The 26,708-nt window shown below is 45.2% G+C and overlaps 1 protein-coding gene across 1 annotated transcript in view; it reads left to right on the forward strand.

Moving 5' to 3' along the window:
* elapor1 (endosome-lysosome associated apoptosis and autophagy regulator 1) overlaps positions 1-26,708 on the forward strand; it is a 217,408-nt gene that overhangs the window by 165,067 nt on the left and 25,633 nt on the right. The window contains exons 15-20 of the mRNA XM_072480299.1: positions 2,581-2,754; positions 2,859-3,039; positions 4,241-4,340; positions 8,548-8,649; positions 11,767-11,893; positions 20,607-20,785. Of these exons, the coding sequence (XP_072336400.1) occupies positions 2,581-2,754; positions 2,859-3,039; positions 4,241-4,340; positions 8,548-8,649; positions 11,767-11,893; positions 20,607-20,785 (863 nt within the window). The remainder of the gene's footprint in view (positions 1-2,580; positions 2,755-2,858; positions 3,040-4,240; positions 4,341-8,547; positions 8,650-11,766; positions 11,894-20,606; positions 20,786-26,708) is intronic.

The raw sequence follows: 26,708 nt of genomic DNA on the forward strand, positions 1-26,708 counted from the left end.
TGCCTCTGGGGTCTCCGCATACCTCCTATCGATCTGTAGTATCTCCGTTACCAGTCGGTCTGTCTCTGCCATGTCCACCTTCTCCCTATGGGCCCCTATCAAGATCAGCTCCCCTCTGACTACCGCCTTCAGTGCTTCCCAGACCACCACTGCTGAAATTTCCCCCGTGTCGTTGACCTGCAGGTAGTTCTGAATACATTTCCTTAGCTGCTTGCACACCCCTTCGTCAACCAAAAGTCCCACAGCCAACCTCAAGTAACCTGCAGGTCAACCCAGTGCGGAGCATGGCCTGAGATTGTGATCGCCGAGTACCCAGTGTCCACCACCCCAGCCAATAAGGCCCTGCTCAAAATAAAGAAATCAATCCGGGAGTACACTTAATGCACATGTGAGTAGAAGGAGGACTCCTTCACCCTCGGCTGCCCAAATCTCCATGGATCCTCCTCCCCCCCCCCACTCCCCCCCCATCTGCTCCATGAACCCTTTTAGTTCCTTTGCCATTGCTGGCACCCTGCCCGTGTCCAAGCCAGGGTCAATAACTGTGTTGAAGTCCCTTCCCATGACCAATCTGTGCGATTCAAGGTCCTTTATCTTCCCCAGCATCCTCTTTATAAACTCCACATCATCCCAATTTGGCGCATACACATTTACTAATACCACCTGCACCCCCTCCAGTTTCCCACTGACCATAATGTACCGACTTCCCACATCCGAGACTATTCTACCCGCCTCAAACACCACCCACTTATTGATCAGGATTGCGCCCCTCTAGTCTTTGAGTCTAGTCCCAAGTGAAAGACCTGACTGACCCAGACTTTCCTCAATCTAATCTGGTCAGTTACTCAAAGGTGCGTCTCCTGCAACATTACCACGTCCGCCTTCAGTCCCCTAAGATGTGCGAACACACGAGCCCTCTTGACCGGCCCATTTAACCCTCGAACATTCCAGGTGATCAGCCTAGTTGGGGGGCTCACTGCCCCCCCACCCTGCCGATCAGCCATCCCCTTTTTTGGACCCGCCTCCAGCCCATGCTCCGCGCCTCCACTGGTCCGCCCCCAGGCAGTCTCCGCCCCAACCTCCTCTCTGTCCCTTAGCCCAAGTCCCTCCTTCATCAGCAGAACATTTACCCCCTCCCCCCCTAGTAACAAGACTCTGTAACCCAACCCTTTTAATAAACGGAACATATGCACACCTCCCACTGTGCCTCCGTGAGCTAGCCCGCCCAGCTAGCTTGGTGGCCCCCATCCCTGGCGCCGGATAGCCTCACACCTATTGTTCCCTCCCCACCCTCCCCCCGCTCATACAAACATACTCCAACATCAAACAATCCCCACACAATTGCCCAAAAGAAGAACACAAAGATCTAAACAAGCACACCTCCATCCGCCAACAGTGCAAATGAAAACCTTAACACACTCAGCTCTACCGCTGCTCCCAATTTAATGCAAAAGGCATTACAAACAGCTTCCACAAAAGTAGAAACTTTTTTAAAAAGAACAGAAAGACAAAAAAATAAACATGAATGTTGCAGCAAAGTTCAAAAGTTCTCAGTCCACCACCAGTCCTTTCCTTTTCGCGACGTCCAGCGCGTCCTCAGACGACTCAAAATAAAAGTGCTGTTTCTCGTGCATGACTCAGAGACGGGCCGGATACAACAGTCCGAACTTCACCTTTTTCTTAAAAAGGATCGACCTAATCTGGTTGAAGGCTGCTCTTCTCCTGGCTACCTCCACACTCAGGTCTTGGTAAACCCACAGGATACTGTTGTCCCACTTACAGCTATGTGTCTGCTTGGCCCACTGTAGAATGCGCTCCTTATCCAAGTACCTGTGGAATCTCACCACCATTGCCCTCGGGGGGGTCTCCCATTCGCGGCTTCCTCGCGAGTGCTCTGTGAGCCCTGTCCACCTCCAAGGGCCGGGAGAATGCCCCATCCCCCAGCAGCTTCTCAAACATGTCTGCGATGTATGCCCCAGCGACCGCTCCTTCGGCCCCCTCCGGGAGCTCAACGATTCTCAAGTTCTGCCGGCGGGACCTACTCCCTTGGCCCTCCACCTTCTCCAGGAGCTTCTTCTTCTGGTCTCTCAGCATCCCTACCTCCAACTCCACCGCAGTTTCATGTTCCTCCTGCTCAGCCAGCGCCTTCACTACCTTCTGGATCGCCTGACCTTGGGCGTCCAATCTAAGCTCCAGCCGCTCAATTGACTCTTTTATTGGGTCCAAGCAGTCCCGTTTCTGCTTAGCAAAGCCTTCCTGAATAACTTGTATCAGCTGCTCCGTTGACCTCTGGGTCGACAAACCAGAGGTCCGGTCCTCCTGCTGCAGCTTCAGCACAAGCCTTCTCTGTCTTTCTTTTTCTGCCTTTACGAGCACTTCTCGTCCTTCTCTCCATACACCGATGTGAAAATTCAGTACACAATTGCCTCTGTCATCAGTTTTACAATTCAAGTCCGGTAGAAAATCGGGGGAAAAGGTCCAAAAGTCCGACCAGAGCGGGAGCCACCAAATGTGCGACTTACTACTACATTGCCGCCACCGGACGTCCTATCTTGCTGTTTTTAATGTGCGTTTCTTTCTCAGAACCACACTCTCTGTTACAACGACTGCAAATTTGTATATCGCAAAGAACATAGGACTTGGCAGTATGACTTCAGCCTTCTCAACAACTCCACTTCAATTACAAGTGGTCCCCGTTTCACTCCAAAAGGAGTCCGATACTTCCACCATTTCAATATTGGCCTCTGTGGAAATCAGGTAGGGATGAAAACCCTTTGAGACCAATAATGATTCGACTTCCTCACTGATCCAAAACAAGTAACCGCATGCATTAACTAAATATTTGCACTGTTTTCCACAAGGGAAGGAAATTGGCCTCCTGTGTGGATAATGTCACTGCCGAAAGTGTCATTGACCGTGATGAAGGCTTTGCCAGAGCTGTCACGTCTTATATCTGCCAGTCTACACTCGTTCCATCAGATGTAACAGGATTCAATACTATCATGTCATCCCATCCAATCAATTTAGCGGATCATTTGATAGGTGAGTGTTTTATAAAAGGCTGCATTTATATCATGCATATACATCACAATGATCTGCTGGAATGGATATGTTAATAGGATCATAATGCTTTTGAAAATTATGCAGAACAGTGTAGTGGCCTACTGTCTGTTGAATTACAGATAAAATGAAAAGGTAACAATTAGCTGTCGCTATGTCCCGATGTTAAGAGAATAAGATTGAAAGCTTTGCTGTTCAAACTGGATAAGCATGATTTTATTTGGCAGGTTTAGAATTTCAATCTATTTTATTCTGATCTACCGCAGAAATCATCAGTCCTCTATAAGGGATAAAAGTGTAACTTTATCATGTTGAAACTCAAACCTGTGCTAATGTATGGATATGCAATGTCTATGTCCGTTATCTTAACAGAACCATTAACTCATTTGTTTTAGTTAAGTGTCTTTTATCTTGAAATGCATACCCTCTTTAAATCTCTATTCAAATACCATAAACATTGAAATATATGGTTAAATGTGCATCAGATCTTCTGACACCTTGTAATTTTTGTTATTATCCTGTCATGAGCCAACAGGCTGATTATGACAGTTTAAATAGCCTAAGTATTTAATGGAAAACATATTGGCAACCTCCTAACACCCCTCACGCAACCACTGCAAAGTTACACAACTGTTCATGAAGAAAGTTACCCTAACTTTCCTGTTCTATTGATCAATGTATTCATAAAACAAATATGGGGCTGGATTCTCCGTCGGCGGGATCCAAGTTTCGCCGGCAGCCCTCTCACGCCCGCGGATGTCCCGATGACGTGAGGGTGCCCACAATGGGAAATCCCATTGACCGGCTGCCGGGACGGAGAATCCCGCTGCCTTTAGGGGCACCAGAAAACGGGTGCGGCGGGACGGAGAATCCCGCCTATGAACTTTAATTTAGGAGTATTCCTATTATTTCTATTAAAATATTTCTATTAAAATAATAATTTTTAGTATTTTTTGTTTTATACAGTAAAATTCAATGTTAAAATGAATCAAGGGGCATCTTTGCAGTAAGGGTCTCATGTCATGAATGTTCCCAGGATTTGGCCTAGATAACTCAGAGTTAGATTTATCTGAAAAGAATACAGATCTTTTTCTCTCGTATTGAGGACAAATTAATCCCATTCAGGCTTCAGTATCTGGTCTGAAAGTGAACATTTTGAAGACGATTTATTTTATAATTTCAGGAGTGACCACTCAAAAGACACTGGAAAATATCACTGCTGACCCTGACCTGTTTCCTATTGAAAAAGACAGGACACTGCCTGATATAATCTTCTTTTACAGGTAAATGATTTATGCTTGCGTACTCAAAGAATTGTTCAATTCTCAAGTTTCTCAGAAATAATGGCGGTGAAATTGGATATTTTGCACTTATTTTCTGGGAGATGATGAGTGTAAAATAGGTCAATTTTGCAACCAATCTCCCATGTCTGAATGTGTCACTGTACCTGTTGGTTCAGGCATTGGTGAGGCATTCCTGGCAGTTACCTCAAGCAAGGATCAGTACCCTTGAATTTGTGAATGAGGACCCTGTTTTAGGACCCAAAATCGGAAGTTATTTTTGCCAGAATGCAACAAGCATTGAGCCTGTGTATTCAGAATTACCTGATCGATATGCGACCTATACCGATAGTTCTTAAAGAGGCCGTTGGAGGCTGTCACCATAAAGGTAAGTTTCAAGAAAAAGGTTACTTTAATGTGGAGCCAGGAAAATCAATTTCCTGGGCCCGACCATGCCCAGCTGCTTCACCAATGATCTTCCTTCCATCATAAGGTCAGAAGTGAGGATGTTCACTGATGATTATACCATGTTCAGCAGCATTCAAGATTACTCAGATACTGAAACAATCCATGTCCAAATACAACAAGATCTGGACAATATCTAGGCTTGGGTTGACAAGTGGAAATTCACACCACGCAAGTGCCAGGCAATAACCAAGCCCAACAAGAGAGAATTCACCCTTTGATATTCAATCTTCTCCTCCTCCTTCTTGGACAGCCCCTCAGCATCAAGGATTATTTGCTTCCACTCTGGGAAAGTGAGTTCTGCGTTAGCTGCATAATCCGATTCTGGATCTGCAGACTCTGCCACAAGTTTGGCCGGTGGTGCTTGATGAGGTGGGTGGGACGCTCGGGATTCTGCACTCTCCTTCCTCTGTTTTCACTTAGTCTCTGCGTGCTCCGGCCTACGACGCCCGAGGTGATTGGCACCTTCATGGATGCTTTTTCTTCAGCTTGTGTGTTCTCAGGCAAGTGATTCCCACGTGTCAGCGGGTATGTTGCATTCAGTTAGCGGGGTTTTCAGAGTTTTGTTGTAGCGTTTCCTCTCCCCTCCTAGTGATCGCTTGCCATTGCAGAGCTCAGAGTAGAACACTTGTTTTGGGAGTCTTGTGTCGGGCATGTGGGCAATCTGCATTTTGCAGCTGGTCAAATGTGACCAGTGCCTCTATTCTGGGGATATTGGCCTGGGAGAGGACGCTCACCTTGGTGCTCCTATCCTGCCAGTGGATTTGCAGGACTTTGCAGAGGCAATGTTGGTGATATCTCGCCAAGGATTTGAGGTATCTGCTGTACATTGTCCATGTTTCTGATGCATACAGGAGGGCATGGACCATGGCTGCTCTGTAGACCATTAACTTGGTGCTGGATTTGAGGTCTCGGTCTTCGAATACTATGTTCCTCAGGCTTCCGAAGACTGCACTGGTGCATTGGCGTCAATGCTGGATTTCATCGTCAATGTCAGCTTGCACCGAGAGGAGGCTCCCAAGGTATGGGAAATTATCCACATTGTCCAAGGGCTCACAGTGGATCTTGTTGGTTGGGGGACAGTTTGCTGCGGCAGGAGCAGGCTGTTAGAGAACCTTTGTTTTCTCGGTGTTTAGTTTGAGGCCCATTCTTTCATTTGCCTCAGTGAATGCATCGAACATGGTTTGTAGCTCGACCTCTGAGTGTGCGCACACACAGGTGTCGTCTTCGTACTGCAGCTCGATGACAGAGGTTGGGGTGGTCTTGCTTCTGGCCTGGTGGTGTCAGACGTTGAACAGTTTCCCGCTTGTCCAGTAGGTTAGTTCCGCTCCAGCGGGGAGCTTCAGGGTGATGACGTGGAATGTTGCTGCAAGGAAGATGGAGAAGAGCGTTGGTGCAATGACGCAGCCCTGTTTGACTCCAGTTTGCGTATTGGGTCTGTGTTGGTTCCTTTGGTGAGGATCATGGTTTGCATGTGGAGCAGGTGGAGGATGGTGACGAATTTCTGTGGCCAACCAAGTTTGAGGAGGATGCTCCACAGTTCTTCACGGTTGAGAGTCAAAGGTCTTTGCGAGATCGAAGAAGGCCCTATACAGAGGTTGATGCTGCTCCCTGCACTTTTCCCAGATTTGCCGCACGCTGAAGATCATGTCCATTGAGCCTCTTGATGGATGGAAGCTGCACTGAGACTCAGGGAGGAGCTCTTCGGCCACTGGGAGGAGGCGGTTGAGGAGAATTCTCATGATGACCTTTCCCGTGAGAGTAGGGAAATCCCTCTGTAATTTCCACAATCGGACCTGTCTCCTTTCTTGAATGCTCACAATTAAGGTGTCTCTGGCATGCTCTCTTCCTTCCAGACAAGGTGAGGTTGTGGATTCTTGTCATGAGAGCATCCCCGCTGTATTTTAGTACTCCTGTGGGAATTCCATCTGGGCCAGAGGCCTTGTTGTTCTTCAGCTGTCAGATGGCCTTTTCAACCCCACGGCGAGCTGGGGTGCGCTCAGTTAGTGCGGGTAGCGGATTACGGGACGGTGTTGAGGACACTTGTGTTGAAGGCTGTGTCTTGGTTGAGGAGGCGGGTGTTGACTACCTCTCTGTTTTTGATGAGCGCCTCTCCATTTTTGGCTCTCAGTGGGGTGGGCCCCTGAGTTCTCGTCCAGTAGATGATTTTGATCGTGCGGAAGAAACCGCGCACATCGTGGTTGTCAAAGAGTTGCTGTGTCTCCTTCTCTCTTTCCACCCACCATAGCATTACCATCACTGAATCACCCACTATCAACATCCTGGGGGGTATCATTAACCAGAAACCCGAACTGGACTGTCCATATAGATAGTGTGGCTACAAGAGCACCTCCTGACTCAAACCTGTCCACAATCTACAGGGCACAAGTCAGGAGTGATGGAATACTCCCTACTTGCTTGGATGATTGCAGCACCAACCGAACTCAAGAAGCTCAACACCATTCAGGACAAAGCAGTCTGCTTGTTTGGCATCCCTTCTACAAATATTCACTCCCTCCGCTACTGACGCAGAGTAGCAGCAACGTGTACCATCTACACAGCAGGAACTCACCGAGGCTCCTTAGATAGCATCTTCCAAACACATGACTGCTATCATCTAGAAGGACGAGGGCAGCAGATACACAAGAAAACTTCCACCTGGAGGTTCCCCTTCAAGTCACTCACCATCCTGACTTGGAAATATATTGCCGTTCCTTCACAGTCGCTGAGTCAAAATCCTGCAACTCACTCCTTGATAGCATTGTGTGTGTGGACAGCACCTGGGCTGCAGCGGTTCAAGGCAGCAGCTCACTAACAGCTTTTTAAAACAATAATTTAGAATACCCAATTATTGTTTTCCTAATAAGGGCCAATTTACTGTAGCCAATTCACCGACCCTGCACATCTTTTGGGTTGTGGGGGAGACACCCATGCAAACATGGGGAGAATGTGTAAACAGTGACCCGGGGCTGGGATTGAACCCAGGTCCTCGGCGCCGTAAGGCAGCACTGCGCCAACGTGCTGCCCCCCACCATCACCTTCAAGGGCAATTAGGAATAGGCAATGAATGCTGTCCTAACCAGCAAAGCCCACACCCCTTGAATTAAAAAAAATGCTGGATAAGTACATGAGGGAGAAAAGAAGGTTTCAAGAGGGTCAGATGAATAGGGGGGAGAGAAAACATCAGCCTCAGCATTGACCCTTTGGGTTAAACAGCCTCCTTCTTATATGATTCGATATAAAATTGCTCTGTTTATATCTGTATGTCATCTACATACATACAGTACATATACATACCATACGTATAATACATACACACGTACACATTTACCTTATTTTCTCCTCGCATTCTTCTGCTATTGATCTTAAATTTGTGCCCTTTAATTACCAGCGTACGAAGCAATGCTGTCTTGTTCTCCACAGTATTAGTAATTTTACTACATCTCTGTCTGCTATTGGCTTTAGGTAGTGGAACAGTACACTTTATACACTGATCACCCTTGGTTTTCTGTTCATTTCCCATCTATATCAATGCTTTCCACTGTGGCTGTGTACACATCTGAATATGTTGGGGGTGCAGCACTTAATGCATTCTATAAGCTCTCTGCCAACTTCCATTCTAACTGTTAGCTTCGTGCTGCCACTGGTTCCCTTTACATTTTCAAATGACTGCTCAATTTAAGCTCATCATTAACATGCTGCAGAACAGACTTAATCTGATGAGACTTTTGTCTATATTATGCAGGTCTACTGAATCAACACAGACTTGTAAAAATGGGAGAGCATCCACAGTAAGATTGAGATGCAGTCCTTCCCACGTCAGCTCAGGAGTCATTTCAGTGCCAAGGTAATGCCTCTGATTCTTAAAATGACGTTTTTAAGGTCATTGCAACCCCAAAACCAAACAGTTTATTACAGTACACATTTATAAAAATGTACCTCCCGATCAAATCGAATGTAAAACACCAACAATAAGGCAGCAGTTCTCAGCTGTCCAGGTACTGATGTGTGAAAAGGGAATTTTATTCATGAGGAACCATTCATATGTAAAAACAGTGTACCATTTACTGCTTTGTATCATAGCAACTAAAGCGCTTGCTTCAAATCACAATGAAACAGGGTTCGTACTCAGGTGGTGGATGATGATCTATCAGCCAACAGTATTAATGATGAATCTGTGTGATTGCTCAGTCAGCTGAGATGTTATGTCTTTTAGGGGGGGGGGGGACTGTTACTTCACCATTGTCACTTTCTTGACTGGCAACAGGAGCAAAACATTGAACAGGGAATAGGGAATTTGAAATATCTACGAAATTAATTTTGAAGATTGTGTTCATGGGTGTCACATTTGTATAATTAATGCACTGGAAATAATAAGATACAGCTACTGTCAAGGCCTCAGCCAGTAATACCTTTCCCCTTTTCTGGGGAGTGATATGCTTCTGTTCCAATTCATAGATATGTAAAATGTCCTGCAGTACCATTGAAGGTGTCATAGATATTGTAAATTCTAACAGGATTAGACAGGGTAGACTCAAAACAATGTTCTCGATGGTAGGGGAGTCCACAACGAGAGATCATAGTTTGAGGATAAGGGATAAACCTTTTCGGACTGAGGCGAGGTTAAATTTCTTCACCCAGAGAGTGGCGACTGTGGAATTCACTACCACAGAAAGTAGTTGAGGCAAAAACGTGTAATTTCAAGAAGGTTTTAGATATAACTCTTGGGGCTAAATAATAACAATCTTTATTAGTGTCACAAGTAGGCTTACATTAACACTGCAATGAAGTAACTATGAAGATCCCCTAGTCACCACATTCTGCCGCCTGTTCGCGTACACTGAGGGAGAATTCAGAATGTCCAATTCACCAAACAAGCACGTCTTTTCGGGACTTGTGGGAGGAAATCGAAGCACCCGGAGGAAACCCACGCAGATACGGGGTGAACGTGCAGACTCCGCACAGACAGTGACCCAATCCAGGAATTGAACCGGGTCCCCGGCACTGTGAAGCAACAGTGCTTACCACAGTGCTATTGTGCCACCCTATGAATCAAGGGATGGGGGGGGTAGGCGGGATCAGGTATTGGACTTGATGATCAGCCATGATCATAATGAATGGTGGAGCAGATTCAAAGGGCTGAATGGCCTCCTGCTTCTATATTCTATGTATAACCTATGAGCACAACAATAAAAAAAAACAGTTTAGCAGCTTGAGACAGTGAGAGGCTTTATTTAAAGTGACCTCTAGTGGTAACTTCAGAACAGAACAAGACTTTTAAAAAGTCCTGTCACAATTGAACCAGGATTGCTAAATGGGAGACATCTAGGTTCTCAAATGTGTCACCTTCAAAGAACAAAAAGACAGAGGGAAAATACTGATCTGCTTAAATAAATTGAGCTTTACCGATTTATTTTAGGAGTCATATCTATGTGAAAATAGGAAGAAGTCTTACAACACCAGGTTAAAGTCCAACAGGCTTGTTTCGAATCACTAGCTTTCGTAGCACAGATCCTTCCTCAAAGGAGCTGTGCTCCGAAAGCTCGTGATTCAAAACAAACCTGTTGGACTTTAACCTGGTGTTGTAAGACTTCTTACTGTGCTCACCCCAGTTCAACGCCGGCATCTCCACATTATGTGAAAATTGGCCAATCTGAGAGACTGGTGGTACATTCCAAATGATTGTGTGATACAACTCCGGAGCCAACCCAGGTGAAGGATAGAACTGGAGTCGAGTCTTTCATGGAATTACAAGCTCTTTTTTCAATAGACGCACATTGTGTACCTCCAGTCTAGCAGTCACACATTTAAACTGCATCTATATTTGTGAGAACAGGTGAATCCCCATTTAATGTCCACCTCCTGAATGTAATTATACTCCCAATTAATAGATAGTTAACAAAGTGTTGTCAGCCAAACCATCTTCAGGTGCTTCACCAATGACCTTCCTTCCATTGTAAGGTCAGAAGTGAGGAAGTTCGCTGATGACTGCATAATGTTAAGCACCATTTGGGACTTCTCGGATACTAAAGCAGTCCATGTCCAAATGGACAATATCCAGGCTTGGGCTGATAATTCGTAAGAAATATTCACAAATTACAGGTAATGGCCATCTCCAAAAAGAGAGTATCTAACCATTGTCCCTTGACATTCAATGGCATTTCCATCGCAGAATCTCCCACTATAAACAACCTGGCAGTTACCATTGACCAGCAACTGAAATGGACTAGCCATATAAATCCTGTGGCTACAAGAGCAGATCAAAGGCTAGGAAGCATACGGTGAATAACTTACCTCCTGACTTCCCAAAGCCGGTCCACGATCAACAAGGCACAAGTCAGGTGTGTGAATGGAATACTCCCCACTTGCCTGGATGAATGCAGGCCCAACAACACTGAAGAAGCTTGACACATTCCAGGACAAAGCAGCCCGCTTGATTGCTCCCACTTCCACAAACATTCACTCCCTCCAATTAACAGTGGCAGCCGTGTGCACCAGCTACAAGATGCACTGCAGGAACTCCAAGGCTCCTTAGGCAGCACCTTCCAAACACACGACCACTGCCATCTAGAAGGACCAGAGCAGAAAACACATGGGAACACCTCCACCTTGAAGTTTCCCTCCAAATCACTTGCCATCCTGATTTGAAATTATCCTGCTGTTCCTTCTCTGTCATTAGGTCAAAATCCTGGAACTTGCCCCGAACAGCACTGGGAGGGGGTGCACCTACACCACAGAAACTGCAGCAGTTTAAGAAGGCAGCTTACCACCACCTTCTCAATGGCAATTAGCGATGGCAATATATGGTGGCCGAGCCAGCAACGCCCACATCCGGAAAATTAATTATAAAAAGCTCTAGTGTCGCCAAATAAGCTAGCTTTCTTGTGGTTGAAAATTATCACAGTTCACCTTGTATCAAATATTTTTCTTAATGTTTACTCTAACAATTTTATCATGTTGACAGAAAATGCCAGGAAGGAACATGTGACGGGTGTACCTTTCACTTCCTGTGGGAAACAGCGGAGGCCTGTCCCCTTTGTTCAAAGAGTGATTACCACACGATAGTGGGAGCGTGTATTAATGGAATTCAGGTAACAAAGTGGAATGGTACCGTCATTGTGGATGAGATGAAATGTCAATTGCTAACCAGTAAACATTGAATTCTCACAGAAACATAGAATGCAGAAGGAGGCCATTGGGCCCATCAAGTCTGCACCGACCCTTTGAAAGAGCACCCTGACCCAAGCACATTCCCCATTCTATCCCCACAACCCTACCTAACTTGCACATCCCCCGGACACTAAGGGGCAATTTTGTTTTAAGCATGGTCAAACGTTGGACTGTGGGAGGAAACCGGAGCAGCTGGAAGAAACCCTACACAGACACAGGGAGAACGTGTAAACTCCACACAGATAGTCACCCAAGACTGGAATCAAACCCAGGTCACTGGCACAGTGAGGCAGCAGTGCTAACTACTATGCCGTCAACTTGCCACAAAGCAGGGTAGACTTTCTGATTGGTGATGTCCAGTTAATAGGCATCATGAGATCCATTTTACCATCTGTACTTAGCTCAGCTCCCATGAAATGTTTTGTTTTAGGTTTGGTTAAGGAAGTATCCATCCATTTGCAGTTCATTATATTTAGGCTGCCTCAATTTTGAGCATTCAGTCATCCATCTCCCACCTGTCATATAAAATTAGCACCAAGATTGGTGCTGTTTATGGAAATACATTTGAATAACCTTTGCTAAAATTTGTGGCAACATTTTAGAATGATTTGTGCTTTTTCATTTTAGAATGATTTGTGGGCAGCACGGTAGCACATGTGGATAGCACTGTGGCTTCACAGTGCCAGGGTCCCAGGTTCGATTCCCCGCAGGGTCACTGTCTGTGCGGAGTCTGCACGTTCTCCCCGTGTGTGCGTGGGATCCCTCCGGGTGCTTCGGTTTCCTCCCACAGTCCAAAGACGTGCATGTTAGGTGGATTGGCCATGCTAAATTGCCCTTAGTGACCAAAAAAGGTTAGGAGGGGTTATTGGGTTACGGGGATAGGGTGGAAGTGAGGGCTTAATGTGGGTCGGTGCAGACTCGATGGGCCGAATGGCCTCCTTCTGCACTGTATGGTCTATGCACCCTGGATTTTCAATTGGTGTTGGCCAGGAGGTTTTGTACCTGGTGTTTGTCAGTGCCATGTTATTGCTGTGCCCATGATCATGGGAGGGGCACTTAAGGTTTTCAAAGGTAGAGCGCATTTAAATCTTGCAACAGGTAGTATATGTCCCCCCACGTGCCTGTTTGAAACTGGTTACACTGGCTCTTTTTTAGGAGATAGTCAAATGCAGAGCAGTTCCACCTTCACTGCAAGGTTGTAATTATGAGTGACGTGGGGCAGGATTCTCCGTTTGAGAGACTAAGGGCGCAATCATTCGGCCATGCTCATCTTCCGGTTAGGCACGCTACAGCCTTCCGGTCTCAACATCGAATCCAACAACTTCAGATGATTAGCTCTACCTCACATCGACCCATTTGTTTTCATCCCATTTCAGTTTAACTGTCTTTTACCATTTCTTTCTTTCTTATCTTTCTTTATATATATGTAACCCCTCCCCCCATTTTATCCTCCTTTCCTTACCCTTTCTCCCCTTTGCTTCCCCTCCCCCCACATCTACATCTGTCACAGTTTATCCTCTGATGTTGGTTTCTCTGCTGTTTGGCCTCTCACACCTTTTGTTCTCTCTGGGGACTGCCATGAGCACTCTTTCCCCGTGGTTTCCGTGGTTATTAGCACCCCGCTTCCCTGGGTTTCTGTGGCTATGACTCATCTTTCATTCTCACTCCACATATAAATATTTCCCACTTTCTCTGTCTTACACCTTTGTCAAAGGATCATCTGAACTCAAAACATTAGCTCTTTTCTCTCCCTGCAGATGCTGCCAGACTTGCTGAGATTTTCCAGCATTTTCTTTCTGGTTCCCCATCTCCAGCTGCTTGCCAATGCATCGATTGTGTCAACCAGTGCCAGTTCAGGAGTTGGGAATCATTTGTTTGCCAAATATTCTACTCTCCCTGACCCTAACCTCAGGTTGACTCTGACTGTTTGCAACCTCAGTCTCTTATTCAACATTGAACGTCGGGATTCCTATTAAAATACATATAAACATAATTATCAGGCCATGAGATTGTCCATTCACTTGTTTTAAAATAAATTTAGAGTACCCAATTTTTCTACAATGAAGGGGCAATTTAGCATGGCCAAACCACCTACCCTGCACATCTTTCGGTTGTAGGGGCGAAACCCACGCAAACATGGGGAGAATGTGCAAACTCCACATGGACAGTGACCCAGAGCCAGGATCGAACCTGGGACCTCAGCGCCGTGAGGAAGCAGTGCTTCCCACTGAGCCACCGTGCTGCCCAAGAGATTGTCCATTCACATTGGCTTGAGTGTGCGCCGATGTGAATCACGACAGGTCTCCCCTGGCGTGTACCTGGCGAACAGAACTCGCCAGAGGAGTTCAGAAGAGTGCTTGGCTCAGGGAGGAGAGGACCGTGCCCGGACACTGCCTCCATGCAGTGCCAGGGGATAGTTCATGGAGGTTTTCTGTGGGCGGGGTGATGGGTGTTCCGTCAATAAGAGTCCACCCCGCCAGCGTGACATTGTGGGACATGCCATAAGACCATAAGACCATAAGACATAGGAGTGGCAGTAAGGCCATTCGGCCCATCGAGTCCACTCCACCATTCAATCATGGCTGATTTCAACTCCATTTACCCGCTCTCTCTCCATAGCCCTTAATTCCTCGAGAAATCAAGAATTTATCAACTTCTGTCTTAAAGACACTCAACGTCCCGGCCTCCACCGCCCTCTGTGGCAATGAATTCCACAGACCCACCACTCTCTGGCTGAAGAAATTTCTCCTCATCTCTGTTCTAAAGTGACTCCCTTTTATTCTAAGGCTGTGCCCCCGGGTCCTAGTCTCCCCTGCTAATGGAAACAACTTCCCTACATCCACCCTATCTAAGCCATTCATTATCTTGTAAGTTTCTATTAGATCTCCCATCAACCTCCTAAACTCCAATGAATATAATCCCAGGATCCTCAGACGTTCATCGTATGTTAGGCCTACCATTCCAGGGATCATCCGTGTGAATCTCCGCTGGACCCGCTCCAGTGCCAGTATGTCCTTCCTGAGGTGTGGGGCCCAAAATTGCTCACAGTATTCTAAATGGGGCCTAACTAATGCTTTATAAAGCTTCAGAAGTACATCCCTGCTTTTATATTCCAAGCCTCTTGAGATGAATGACAACATTGCATTTGCTTTCTTAATTACGGACTCAACCTGCAAGTTTACCTATAGAGAATCCTGGACTAGGACTCCCAAGTCCCTTTGCACTTCAGCATTATGAATTTTGTCACCGTTTAGAAAATAGTCCACGCCTCTATTCTTTTTTCCAAAGTGCAAGACCTCGCACTTGCCCACGTTGAATTTCATCAGCCATTTCTTGGACCACTCTCCTAAACTGTCTAAATCTTTCTGCAGCCTCCCCACCTCCTCCATACTACCTGCCCCTCCACCTATCTTTGTTTCATCGGCAAACTTAGCCAGAATGCTCCCAGTCCCGTCATCTAGATCGTTAATATATAAAGAGAACAGCTGTGGCCCCAACACTGAACCCTGCGGGACACCACTCGTCACCGGTTGCCATTCCGAAAAAGAACCTTTTTTCCCAACTCTCTGCCTTCTGCCTGACAGCCAATCGTCAATCCATGTTAGTACCTTGCCTCGAATACCATGGGCCCTTATTTTACTCAGCAGTCTCCCGTGAGGCACCTTATCAAAGGCCTTTTGGAAGTCAAGATAGATAACATCCATTGGCTCTCCTTGGTCTAACCTATTTGTTATCTCTTCAAAGAACTCTAACAGGTTTGTCAGGCAAGACCTCCCCTTACTAAATCCATGCTGACTTGTCCTAATCCGACCCTGCACTTCCAAGAATTTAGAAATCTCATCCTTAACAATGGATTCTAGAATCTTGCCAACAACCGAGGTTAGGCTAATTGGCCTATAATTTTCCATCTTTTTCCTTGTTCCCTTCTTGAACAGGGGGGTTACAACAGCGATTTTCCAATCCTCTGGGACTTTCCCTGACTCCAATGACTTTTGAAAGATCATAACTAACGCCTCCACTATTTCTTCAGCTATCTCCTTTAGAACTCTTGGATGTAGCCCATCTGGGCCCGGGGATTTATCAATTTTTAGACCTCTTAGTTTCTCTAGCACTTTCTCCTTTGTGATGGCTACCAAACTCAACTCTGCCCCCTGACTCTCCGGAATTGTTGGGATATTACTCATGTCTTCTACTGCGAAGACTGACGCAAAGTACTTATTCAGTTCCTCAGCTATTTCCTTGTCTCCCATCACAAAATTACCAGCGTCATTTTGGAGCGGCCCAAAGTCAACTTTTGCCTCCCGTTTGTTTTTAATGTATTTAAAGAAACTTTTACTATCATTCCTAATGTTACTGGCTAGCCTACCTTCAAATTTGATCCTCTCTTTCCTTATTTCTCTCTTTGTTATCCTCTGTTTGTTTTTGTAGTCTTCCCAATCTTCTGACTTCCCACTACTCTTTGCCACATTATAGGCTTTCTCTTTTGCTTTGATGCATTCCCTAACTTCCTTTGTCAGCCACGGCTGCCTAATCCCCCCTCTGATAACCTTTCTTTTCTTTGGGATGAACCTCTGTACTGTGTCCTCAATTACTCCCAGAAACTCCTGCCATTGCTGTTCTACTGTCTTTCCCACTAGGCTCTGCTCCCAGTCGATTTTCGTCAGTTCCTCCCTCATGCCCCTGTGGTTACCTTTATTTAACTGTAACATCTTTACATCTGATTCTACCTTCTTTCTTTCAAATTGGAGATTGAATTCGACCATATTATGATCACTGCCTCCTAAGTGCTCCCTTACTTTAAGATCTTTAATCAAGTCTGGCTCATTCCATAACACTAAGTCCAGAATGGCCTGGTCCCTCGTGGGCTCCATCACAAGCTGTTCCAAAAAGCCCTCCTGTAAGCATTCAATGAATTCCCTTTCCTTGGGTCCACTGGCAGCATTATTTACCCAGTCCACCTGCATATTGAAGTCCCCCATTATCACTGTGACCTTGCCTTTCTGACATGCACTTTCTATTTTGTGGTGCATTTTGTGCCCCTGGTCCTGACCACTGTTAGGAGGCCTGTACAAAGCTCCCATTATGGTTTTTTTGCCTTTGTGGTTCCTCAACTCTACCCACACAGACTCCACATCATCTGACCCTATGTCGTTTAGTGCTATTGATTTAATTTCATTCCTAATTAACAAGGCAACCCCGCCCCCTCTGCCCACCTCTCTGGCTTTTCGATAGGTTGTGAATCCCTGGATGTTTAAATGCCAGTCCTGAACCCCCTGCAACCATGTCTCTGTGATGCCTGCCACATCATACCTGCCAGTCACAATCTGGGCCACAAGCTCATCTACCTTGTTCCATACACTGCACGCATTTAAATATAGCACCTTTAATTCTCTATTGACCGTCCCTTTTTGTTTTCTTAGTGTGGTGGACCTTGGTTTACTGAGCCTTTCCATACACTGTGTCATATTTTGTGGGATGGGGACAATCGTAACCACTCTTGAGTTTTGTCTGTTCGTGTTTTTTTGTATTCCTAAGCAGCTACGCTCCCGCTGATTACTTCACCTCTTGGTTCCCTGACTTTCCCTTCCCCCCCAATCTATAGTTTAAAGTCCTATTGACCACCCTATTTACTCTTTTCGCCAGAACACTGGTCCCAGCTCGGTTCAGGTGGAGACCAGGGTATAGGTCCCCCCTGTCCCAAAACTGATGCCAGTGTCCCATGAAAAGGAACCCCTCATTCCCACACCACTCTTTCAGCCACGTGTTAACTTCCCGTATTCTTGCCTCCCTATGCCAATTTGCACGTGGCTCGGGCAGTAATCCGGAGATTATGACCCTTGAGGACCTGTTTTTAAATTTGAATCCTAGCTCTTTATAATCTCTAAACAGGTCCTCTTTCCTAGACTTGCCTATGTTGTTGGTACCGACATGGACCACAACAATGCCCTTTAGTAATGACACGAGGAGTCCACACCGAGTGAAGTCAAGAACATTTTTTTACAGACAACATTTACAATGCCCGGTAGCCTCTCCTGGGCTCCTCTTTCTGAGGTTGATGCCTTACCAGCTGACCTTTTATACATTAGTTAATAGAGATCACCGCCCCTAGCGGGGAAGCTCATACTCCACAAGGACCATGGGGGAGACAATCATTCCCACCCAGTAGGTCCTGTGCGGGATATTACACACCTCTTGGATCCATGTTGCCCGCAATACAGCGGAGGAAGACGCTGTTGGGGCCAGCAATTTCCACAGCGTTTTTCCAGCCTGTTGCCAGAGTATGCAAAAAAAAAGTGAAAATTACGCCCATTAAATCCTGTTCAACCATCATATCTGATTGTTAGGATCTACGTTCACTTGAAGTTAACCAATAACAAAAATTTTAAGTTCTCACCTTCGGGTTTAAATCCTTTCTCAGCCTCACCAGTGCCTGTCACCCACCAACTGAACTCTCCATTCATCGAAATTTAACTTCCTGTGCATTCCTTTTTTTAAAATAAATTTAGAGTACCCAATTATTTTTTTTTCCAATTAAGGGGCAATTTAGCATGGCCAATCCACCTAATCTGCACATCTTTGGGTTGTGGGGGTGAAACCCACGCCGACAAGGGGAGAATATGCAAACCCCACATGGACAGTGACCTAGGGCCGGGATTCGAACCCGGGTCCTCAGCGCCGCAGTCCCAGTGCTATCCACTGTGCCGCATGCCGCCCTGCTTTCTGTGCATTCCTAAAGGTCGTGGTCTGAGCTACCTTGCTCCCATGTATCACAATTCCCTTGGTCTGTTCCTTCTTCCATTCCACTTCACCTTTGATCAAGTTTTTGGTCATCTCATTCTTTTGGCGTCCATTTATTTTTATGTCTCGACAAAACACTTTAAGAATATATTATATTAAATACACTACTGAATACTATTCATATGAACATACGGATTAGGCCCTTCGAGCCTGCTCCGGCATTCAATAAGACCATGGCTGATCAGATTGTAGCCTCAACCTCACGTTCCTGCCTACCCCCTTTCACCCCCTTGTTGATCAAGAATCTATCTAGTCCTACCTTAAAAATATTCAGAGTCTGCTCCCACTGCCTTTTGAGGAAGAGAGTTGCAAAGACTCAACCCTTTGGGTGAAGAAAGTTCTCCTCATCTCTTCTTAAGTGAGCGACCCCTTATTTTTAACCAGTGACAGAAACCTTCTTATCCATTCTATCAAATTTTAGTTTTCTAGAAATACATTACCTTTACGTGGCAGCCGTATTCTTACTCAGCAACCAACTCATCAGGGTTTAATGATGAAGCCATTAATACAAGCACCTTTCTGCATGTGGTAAGCTTTGTAGATACAATTATAACTTTTGATTGAAGTGTCCTCTTGTCTGATCAATAAAGAGCCAGAGGCAGACACTGACACTCAGTGGCCATCACCCTCACTTACCCATTCCACTGGGAAAACATTCTGAAGAAACAAATGCACCAAACACGGTCTCTGAATGAAACCACTTGGATGAAACACACTGAACACAAGTTACATCACATTTGGCTTACTTAATACTCAACATGCTGCCAAAATTCATTTAGAATTGGACACAATAATGTTATTGTGAAAAAATGCTGAGGCACTCTTGGGGCCTAATGCAGTGGTGGTTGTGCTTTATTAAGCCAGGGTATTGGGCAATAATATGGGTGATTCTGTGCACATGGTCACAGGCTACTTGCACATTCATGGAGAGGAACACCTTTGTGTTCATGGAAAGAGTGGCATTGGGGATCATATCCATAACTAATGTTTTGTACTTTAGGAAAACCAGTAAGAATACAGGGCTCTCATGTAATTCTGCCTGCTTTCTCTGGTGGGATTTTCCTGAATGAAGTGGAACAGGCAAAGTTATCTGTGACCTGTATGATATAATCCGTGAGATTTCACATCTGTCTTTTCTGGTTCGAGTTCAGAAGAATGAGAAGTGGTCTTATTGAAGCATATATGAGTCTGAGGGGGCTTGACAGGGTAAATATTGAGAGAAATTAGAACTAAAGGCAGAGTTTAAAAATAGAGGGCGCAATCTATTGGCCCTGTAGTGCCGGCCTCAAAAACAAGCTGGCCGCTTAGATAGCAGGAGAAGCCGAAATCAGGAACCACGCTGGGCACTGATTGGTTTCCGATCTAACCGGCCCGCTCCCGTTGGCGAGGTCCGGATCCCACCGCGGTGTGGTGAGAAACCAATAATAACTATTTAGGCCCGATCTCCATACCATTAATGTGAAGGACCCCCCATCGAAAGGCCACCAGTGGTCTAACCACCTTCTCAGTGAGTGGTCACATGGGTGTCGTTTAGCACACCTATTTAAAAACACGAAGCCAGCGGAATGTGGTGAGTAGCCATCTTCGAAATCAGGCAGTCACAAGCTGGCACACGAAGATTTCCATCAAATTTGGGCTCAGTTGCCAATATCACCTAGAAAGATGCTTATTGACATGTAATATAGATAATGCTATGCAAATGCATGGAGAATGCTGTCCTAAAGTGAGAATCATTACAGTAACCTATTTAATAAAAGTATAAATTGGTAAATTCTTGAGATAGAGATGATAATATAAACATGATTAATACCTGCTGCTTGCCATTTTTGCTTGCAGAAAACAATGTATGTGTGGTCAGAGCCGAAACTTTGTAAAGAAGGCGTTGCGCTGCCAGACCAAACAGTGACAACATGCAAGACAATAGACTTCTTCTTGAAGATTGGAATAATCACAGGCACAATTACAGCCTGCTTATTAATTGTCACAACATGCTACTTTTATAAGAAAAATCAGAAGTGAGTCAATAAACATTACTCTACAGGGAAATGATGTGGATAAACAATTGATAAGAAATGAGATGGACAATTGAGAAGTTGTGGTCAAAACATAGCTGGGTCAATAGAGGAGGCTAATAAAAAGTCTATGATAAAGGTGCTGGACTGGAAAAAGGGCAAAAGTTGAATGAGACAAGAAAAGAGGTGGTCCAAATTGACTTGGCTTAAAAGTTATCAAGCAGATTTCATTGGAGTATCTTCAAATTTTCAATCTCTGTATTAGCCATACTTAAGGAATTGGAAGGGTAGAGCTTGTACAGAAACACGAGGAATGGGCTTTACATTCAAAAGTGCTGAAAGATGTGGAGGAATAGATGGAACTGGTGGTGAAAAATACATAATTATTTGAAAATGTGAATGCAGGCAGGTTAAGATAAGAAACCCAATTGTGTCTTACAAATAGGGGCACAGAGTGCAAGAGAAATAATGTAATGATAAACATGTACCAGGCAATCAATAGGCCACTATTATTGTACTTTGTGTTGTTTTGGGTGCCCCATTAAAACTGATGCATACAGTGTAAATTCACCAGGATAATACAGTGAAAAGCGGCCTTGAGATACTGGGAACAATTCTACCAGTGCAAAGAAGATTAAACAGTTATAAAATTGAAGCTTTTAAAATTTTAAAACATTTTGATATACTGACCAGGAAAGAGAAAATTCCTCGGACCTGTGGGCCAGTAATGAAAGGACATAAACTTTAAATTATCACTGGGTTGGATCAGAGGTTATGAGTAATCTCTTTAGGCAATAAATTGATCAAGCATAGAATACTTTGTCATAGTGAGTGGCTTCATCAGATACTTTTGCATTTTTAAAGAAAAGCTGGGATAATAGAACATAGAAAAATACAGCACAGAACAGGCCCTTCGGCCCACGATGTTGTGCCGAACCTTTGTCCTAGATTAATCATAGACTATCATTGAATTTACAGTGCAGAAGGAGGCCATTCAGCCCATTGAGTCTGCACCGGCTCTTGGAAAGAGCACCCTACCCAAAGGCAACACCTGTAGCCAACACTAAGGGCAATTTTGGACACTAAGGGCAATTTATCATGGCCAATCCACCTAACCTGCACATCTTTGGACTGTGGGAGGAAACCGGAGCACCCGGAGGAAACCCACGCAGACACGGGGAGGATGTGCAGACTCTGCACAGACAGTGACCCAAGCCGGAATCGAACCTGGGACCCTGGAGCTGTGAAGCAATTGTGCTATCCACAATGCTACCGTGCTGCCCTTAAGAACAAATAAATCTACACTATATCATTTTACCATAATCCATGTACCTATCCAATAGCTGCTTGAAGGTCCCTAATGTTTCCGACTCAACTACTTCCACAGGCCGTGCATTCCATGCCCCCACTACTCTCTGGGTAAAGAACCTACCTCTAACATCCCCCCTATATCTTCCACCATTCACCTTAAATTTATGTCCCCTTGTAATGGTTTGTTCCACCCAGGGAAGAAGTCTCTGACTGCCTACTCTATCTATTCCCCTGATCATCTTATAAACCTCTATCAAGTCGCCCCTCATCCTTCTCCGTTCTAATGAGAAAAGGCCTAGCACCCTCAACCTTTCCTCGTAAGACCTACTCTCCATTCCAGGCAACATCCTGGTAAATCTCCTTTGCACCTTTTCCAAAGCTTCCACATCCTTCCTAAAATGAGGCGACCAGAACTGTACACAGTACTCCAAATGTGGCCTTACCAAAGTTTTGTACAGCTGCATCGTCACCTCACGGCTCTTGAATTCAATCCCTCTGTTAATGAACGCTAGCACACCATAGGCCTTCTTCACAGCTCTATCCACTTGAGTGGCAACTTTCAAAGATGTATGAACATAGACCCCAAGATCTCTCTTCTCCTCCACATTGCCAAGAACTCTACCGTTAACCCTGTATTCCGCATTCATATTTGTCCTTCCAAATTGGACAACCTCGCACTTTTCAGGATTAAACTCCATCTGCCACTTCTCAGCCCAGCTCTGCATCCTATCTATGTCTCTTTGCAGCCGACAACAGCCCTCCTCACAATCCACAACTCCACCAATCTTCGTATCGTCTGCAAATTTACTGACCCACCCTTCAACTCCCTCATCCAAGTCATTAATGAAAATCACAAACAGCAGAGGACCCAGAACTGATCCCTGCGGTACGCCACTGGTAACTGGGATCCAGGCTGAATATTTGCCATCCACCACCACTCTCTGACTTCTATCGGTTAGCCAGTTCGTTATCCAACTGGCCAAATTTCCCCCTATCCCATACCTCCTTACTTTCTGCAGAAGCCTACCATGGGGAACCTTATCAAATTATTCAATAGAGAATTAAAGGTGCTATATTTAAATGCGCGCAGTGTACGGAACAAGGTAGATGAGCTTGTGGCCCAGATTGTGACTGGCAGGTATGATGTGGTAGGCATCACAGAGACATGGTTGCAGGGAGTTCAGGACTGGCATTTAAACATCCAGGGATTCACAACCTATCGAAAAGACAGAGAGGTGGGCAGAGGGGGCGGGGTTGCCTTGTTAATTAGGAATGAAATTAAATCAATAGCACTAAACGACATGGGGTCGGATGATGTGGAGTCTGTGTGGGTAGAGTTGAGGAACCACAAAGGCAAAAAAACCATAATATGAGTTATGTATAGGCCTCCTAACAGTGGTCAGGACCAGGGGCACAAGATGCACCACAAAATAGAAAGTGCATGTCAGAAAGGCAAGGTCACAGTGATCATGGGGGACTTTAATATGCAGGTGGACTGGGTAAATAATACTGCCATGTGGACCCAAGGAAAGGGAATTCATTGAATGTTTACAGGAGGGCTTTTTGGAACAGCTTGTGATGGAGCCCACGAGGGGACAGGCCATTCTGCACTTAGTGTTATGTAATGAGCCAGACTTGATTAAAGATCGTAAAGTAAGGGAGCACTTAGGAGGCAGTGATCATAATATGGTCGAATTCAATCTCCAATTTGAAAGAAAGAAGGTAGAATCAGATGTAAAGGTGTTACAGTTAAATAAAGGTAACTACAGGGGCATGAGGGAGGAACTGACGAAAATCGACTGGGAGCAGAGCCTAGTGGGAAAGACAGTAGAACAGCAATGGCAGGAGTTTCTGGGAGTAATTGAGGACACAGTACAGAGGTTCATCCCAAAGAAAAGAAAGGTTATCAGAGGGGGGATTAGGCAGCCATGGCTGACAAAGGAAGTTAGGGAATGCATCAAAGCAAAAGAGAAAGCCTATAATGTGGCAAAGAGTAGTGGGAAGTCAGAAGATTGGGAAGGCTACAAAAACAAACAGAGGATAACAAAGAGAGAGATAAGGAAAGAGAGGATCAAATTTGAAAGTAGGCTAGCCAGTAACATTAGGAATGATAGTAAAAGTTTCTTTAAATACATTAAAAACAAACGGGAGGCAAAAGTTGACATTGGGCCGCTCCAAAATGACGCTGGTAATTTTGTGATGGGAGACAAGGAAATAGCCAAGGAACTGAATAAGTACTTTGCCTCAGTCTTCACAGTAGAAGACATGAGTAATATCCCAACAATTCCAGAGAGTCAGGGGACAGAGTTGAATATGGTAGCCATCACAAAGGAGACAGAGAAACAAAGGAGCTAGAGAAACTAAGAGGTCTAAAAATTGATAAATCTCCGGGCCCAGATGGGCTACATCCTAGAGTTCTAAAGGAGATAGCTGAAGAAATAGTGGAGGCGTTGGTGATGATGTTTCAAAAGTCACTGGAGTCAGGGAAAGTACCAGAGGATTGGAAAATCGCTGTTGTAAACCCCCTGTTCAAGAAGGGAACAAGGAAAAAGATGGAAAATTATAGGCCAATTAGCCGAACCTCGGTTGTTGGCAAGATTCGAGAATCCATTGTTAAGGATGAGACTTCTAAATTCTTGGAAGTGCAGGGTCGGATTAGGACAAGTCAGCATGGATTTAGTAAGGGGCGGTCTTGCCTGACAAACCTGTTAGAGTTCTTTGAAGAGATAACAAATAGGTTAGACCAAGGAGAGCCAATGGATGTTATCTATCTTGACTTCCAAAAGGCCTTTGATAAGGTGCCTCACGGGAGACTGCTGAGTAAATTAAGGGCCCATGGTATTCGAGGCAAGGTACTAACATGGATTGACGACGGGCTGTCAGGCAGAAGGCAGAGAGTTGGGATAAAAGGTTCTTTTTCGGAATGGCAACCGGTGACGAGTGGTGTCTCGCAGGGTTCAGTGTTGGGGCCACAGCTGTTCTCTTTATATATTAACGATCTAGATGACGGGACTGAGGGCATTCTGGCTAAGTTTGCCAATGATACAAAGATAGGTGGAGGGGCAGGTAGTATGGAGGAGATGGGGAGGCTGCAGAAAGATTTAGACAGTTTAGGAGAGTGGTCCAAGAAATGGCTGATGAAATTCAACGTGGGCAAGTGCGAGGTCTTGCACTTTGGAAAAAAGAATAGAGGCGTGGACTATTTTCTAAACGGTGACAAAATTCATAATGCTGAAGTGCAAAGGGACTTGGGAGTCCTAGTCCAGGATTCTCTAAAGGTAAACTTGCAGGTTGAGTCCGTAATTAAGAAAGCAAATGCAATGTTGTCATTCATCTCAAGAGGCTTGGAATATAAAAGCAGGGATGTACTTCTGAAGCTTGATAAAGCATTAGTTAGGCCCCATTTAGAATACTGTGAGCAATTTTGGGCCCCACGCCTCAGGAAGGACATATTGGCACTGGAGCGGGTCCAGCGGAGATTCACACGGATGATCCCAGGAATGGTAGGCCTAACATACGATGAACGTCTGAGGATCCTGGGATTATATTCATTGGAGTTCAGGAGGTTGAGGGGAGATCTAATAGAAACTTACAAGATAATGAATGGCTTAGATAGGGTGGATGTAGGGAAGTTGTTTCCATTAGCGGGGGAGACTAGGACCCGGTGGCACAGCCTTAGAATAAAAGGGAGTCACTTTAGAACAGAGATGAGGTGAAATTTCTTCAGCCAGAGAGTAGTGGGTCTGTGGAATTCATTGCCACAGAGGGCGGTGGAGGCCGGGACGTTGAGTGTCTTTAAGACAGAAGTTGATAAATTCTTGATTTCTCGAGGAATTAAGGGCTATGGAGAGAAAGCGGGTAAATGGAGTTGAAATCAGCCATGATTGAATGGTGGAGTGGACTCGATGGGCCGAATGGCCATACTTCCACTCCTATGTCTTATGGTCTTAAATGCCTTACTAAAATCCATGTACACTACATCCACTGCTCTACCTTCATCCACATGCTTGGTCACCTCCTCAAAGAATTCAATAACTCTTGTAAGGCAAGACCTACCCCTCACAAATCCGTGCTGACTATCCCTAATCAAGCAGTTTCTTTCCAGATGCTCAGAAATCCTATCCTTCAGTACCCTTTCCATGACTTTGCCTACCACCGAAGTAAGACTAACTGGCCTGTAATTCCCAGGTTTATCCCTATTCCCTTTTTTGAACAGGGGCACGACATTCGCCACTCTCCAATCCCCTGGTACCACCCCTGTTGACAGTGAGGACGAAAAGATCATTGCCAACGGCTCTGCAATTTCATCTCTTGCTTCCCATAGAATCCTTGGATATATCCCGTCAGGCCCGGGGGACTTGTCTATTCTCAAGTTTTTCAAAATGCCCAACACATCTTCCTTCCTAACAAATATTTCCTCGAGCTTACCAGTCTGTTTCACACTGTCCTCTCCAACAATATGGCCCCTCTCATTTGTAAATACAGAAGAAAAGCACTCGTTCAAGACCTCTCCTATATCTTCAGACTCAATACACAATCTTCCGCTACTGTCCTTGATCGGACCTACCATCGCTCTAGTCATTCTCATATTTCTCACATATGTGTAAAAGGCCTT

This window comes from Scyliorhinus torazame, chromosome 17, assembly GCF_047496885.1.
Source record: "Scyliorhinus torazame isolate Kashiwa2021f chromosome 17, sScyTor2.1, whole genome shotgun sequence".
Classification (NCBI taxonomy): Eukaryota; Metazoa; Chordata; class Chondrichthyes; order Carcharhiniformes; family Scyliorhinidae; genus Scyliorhinus; species Scyliorhinus torazame.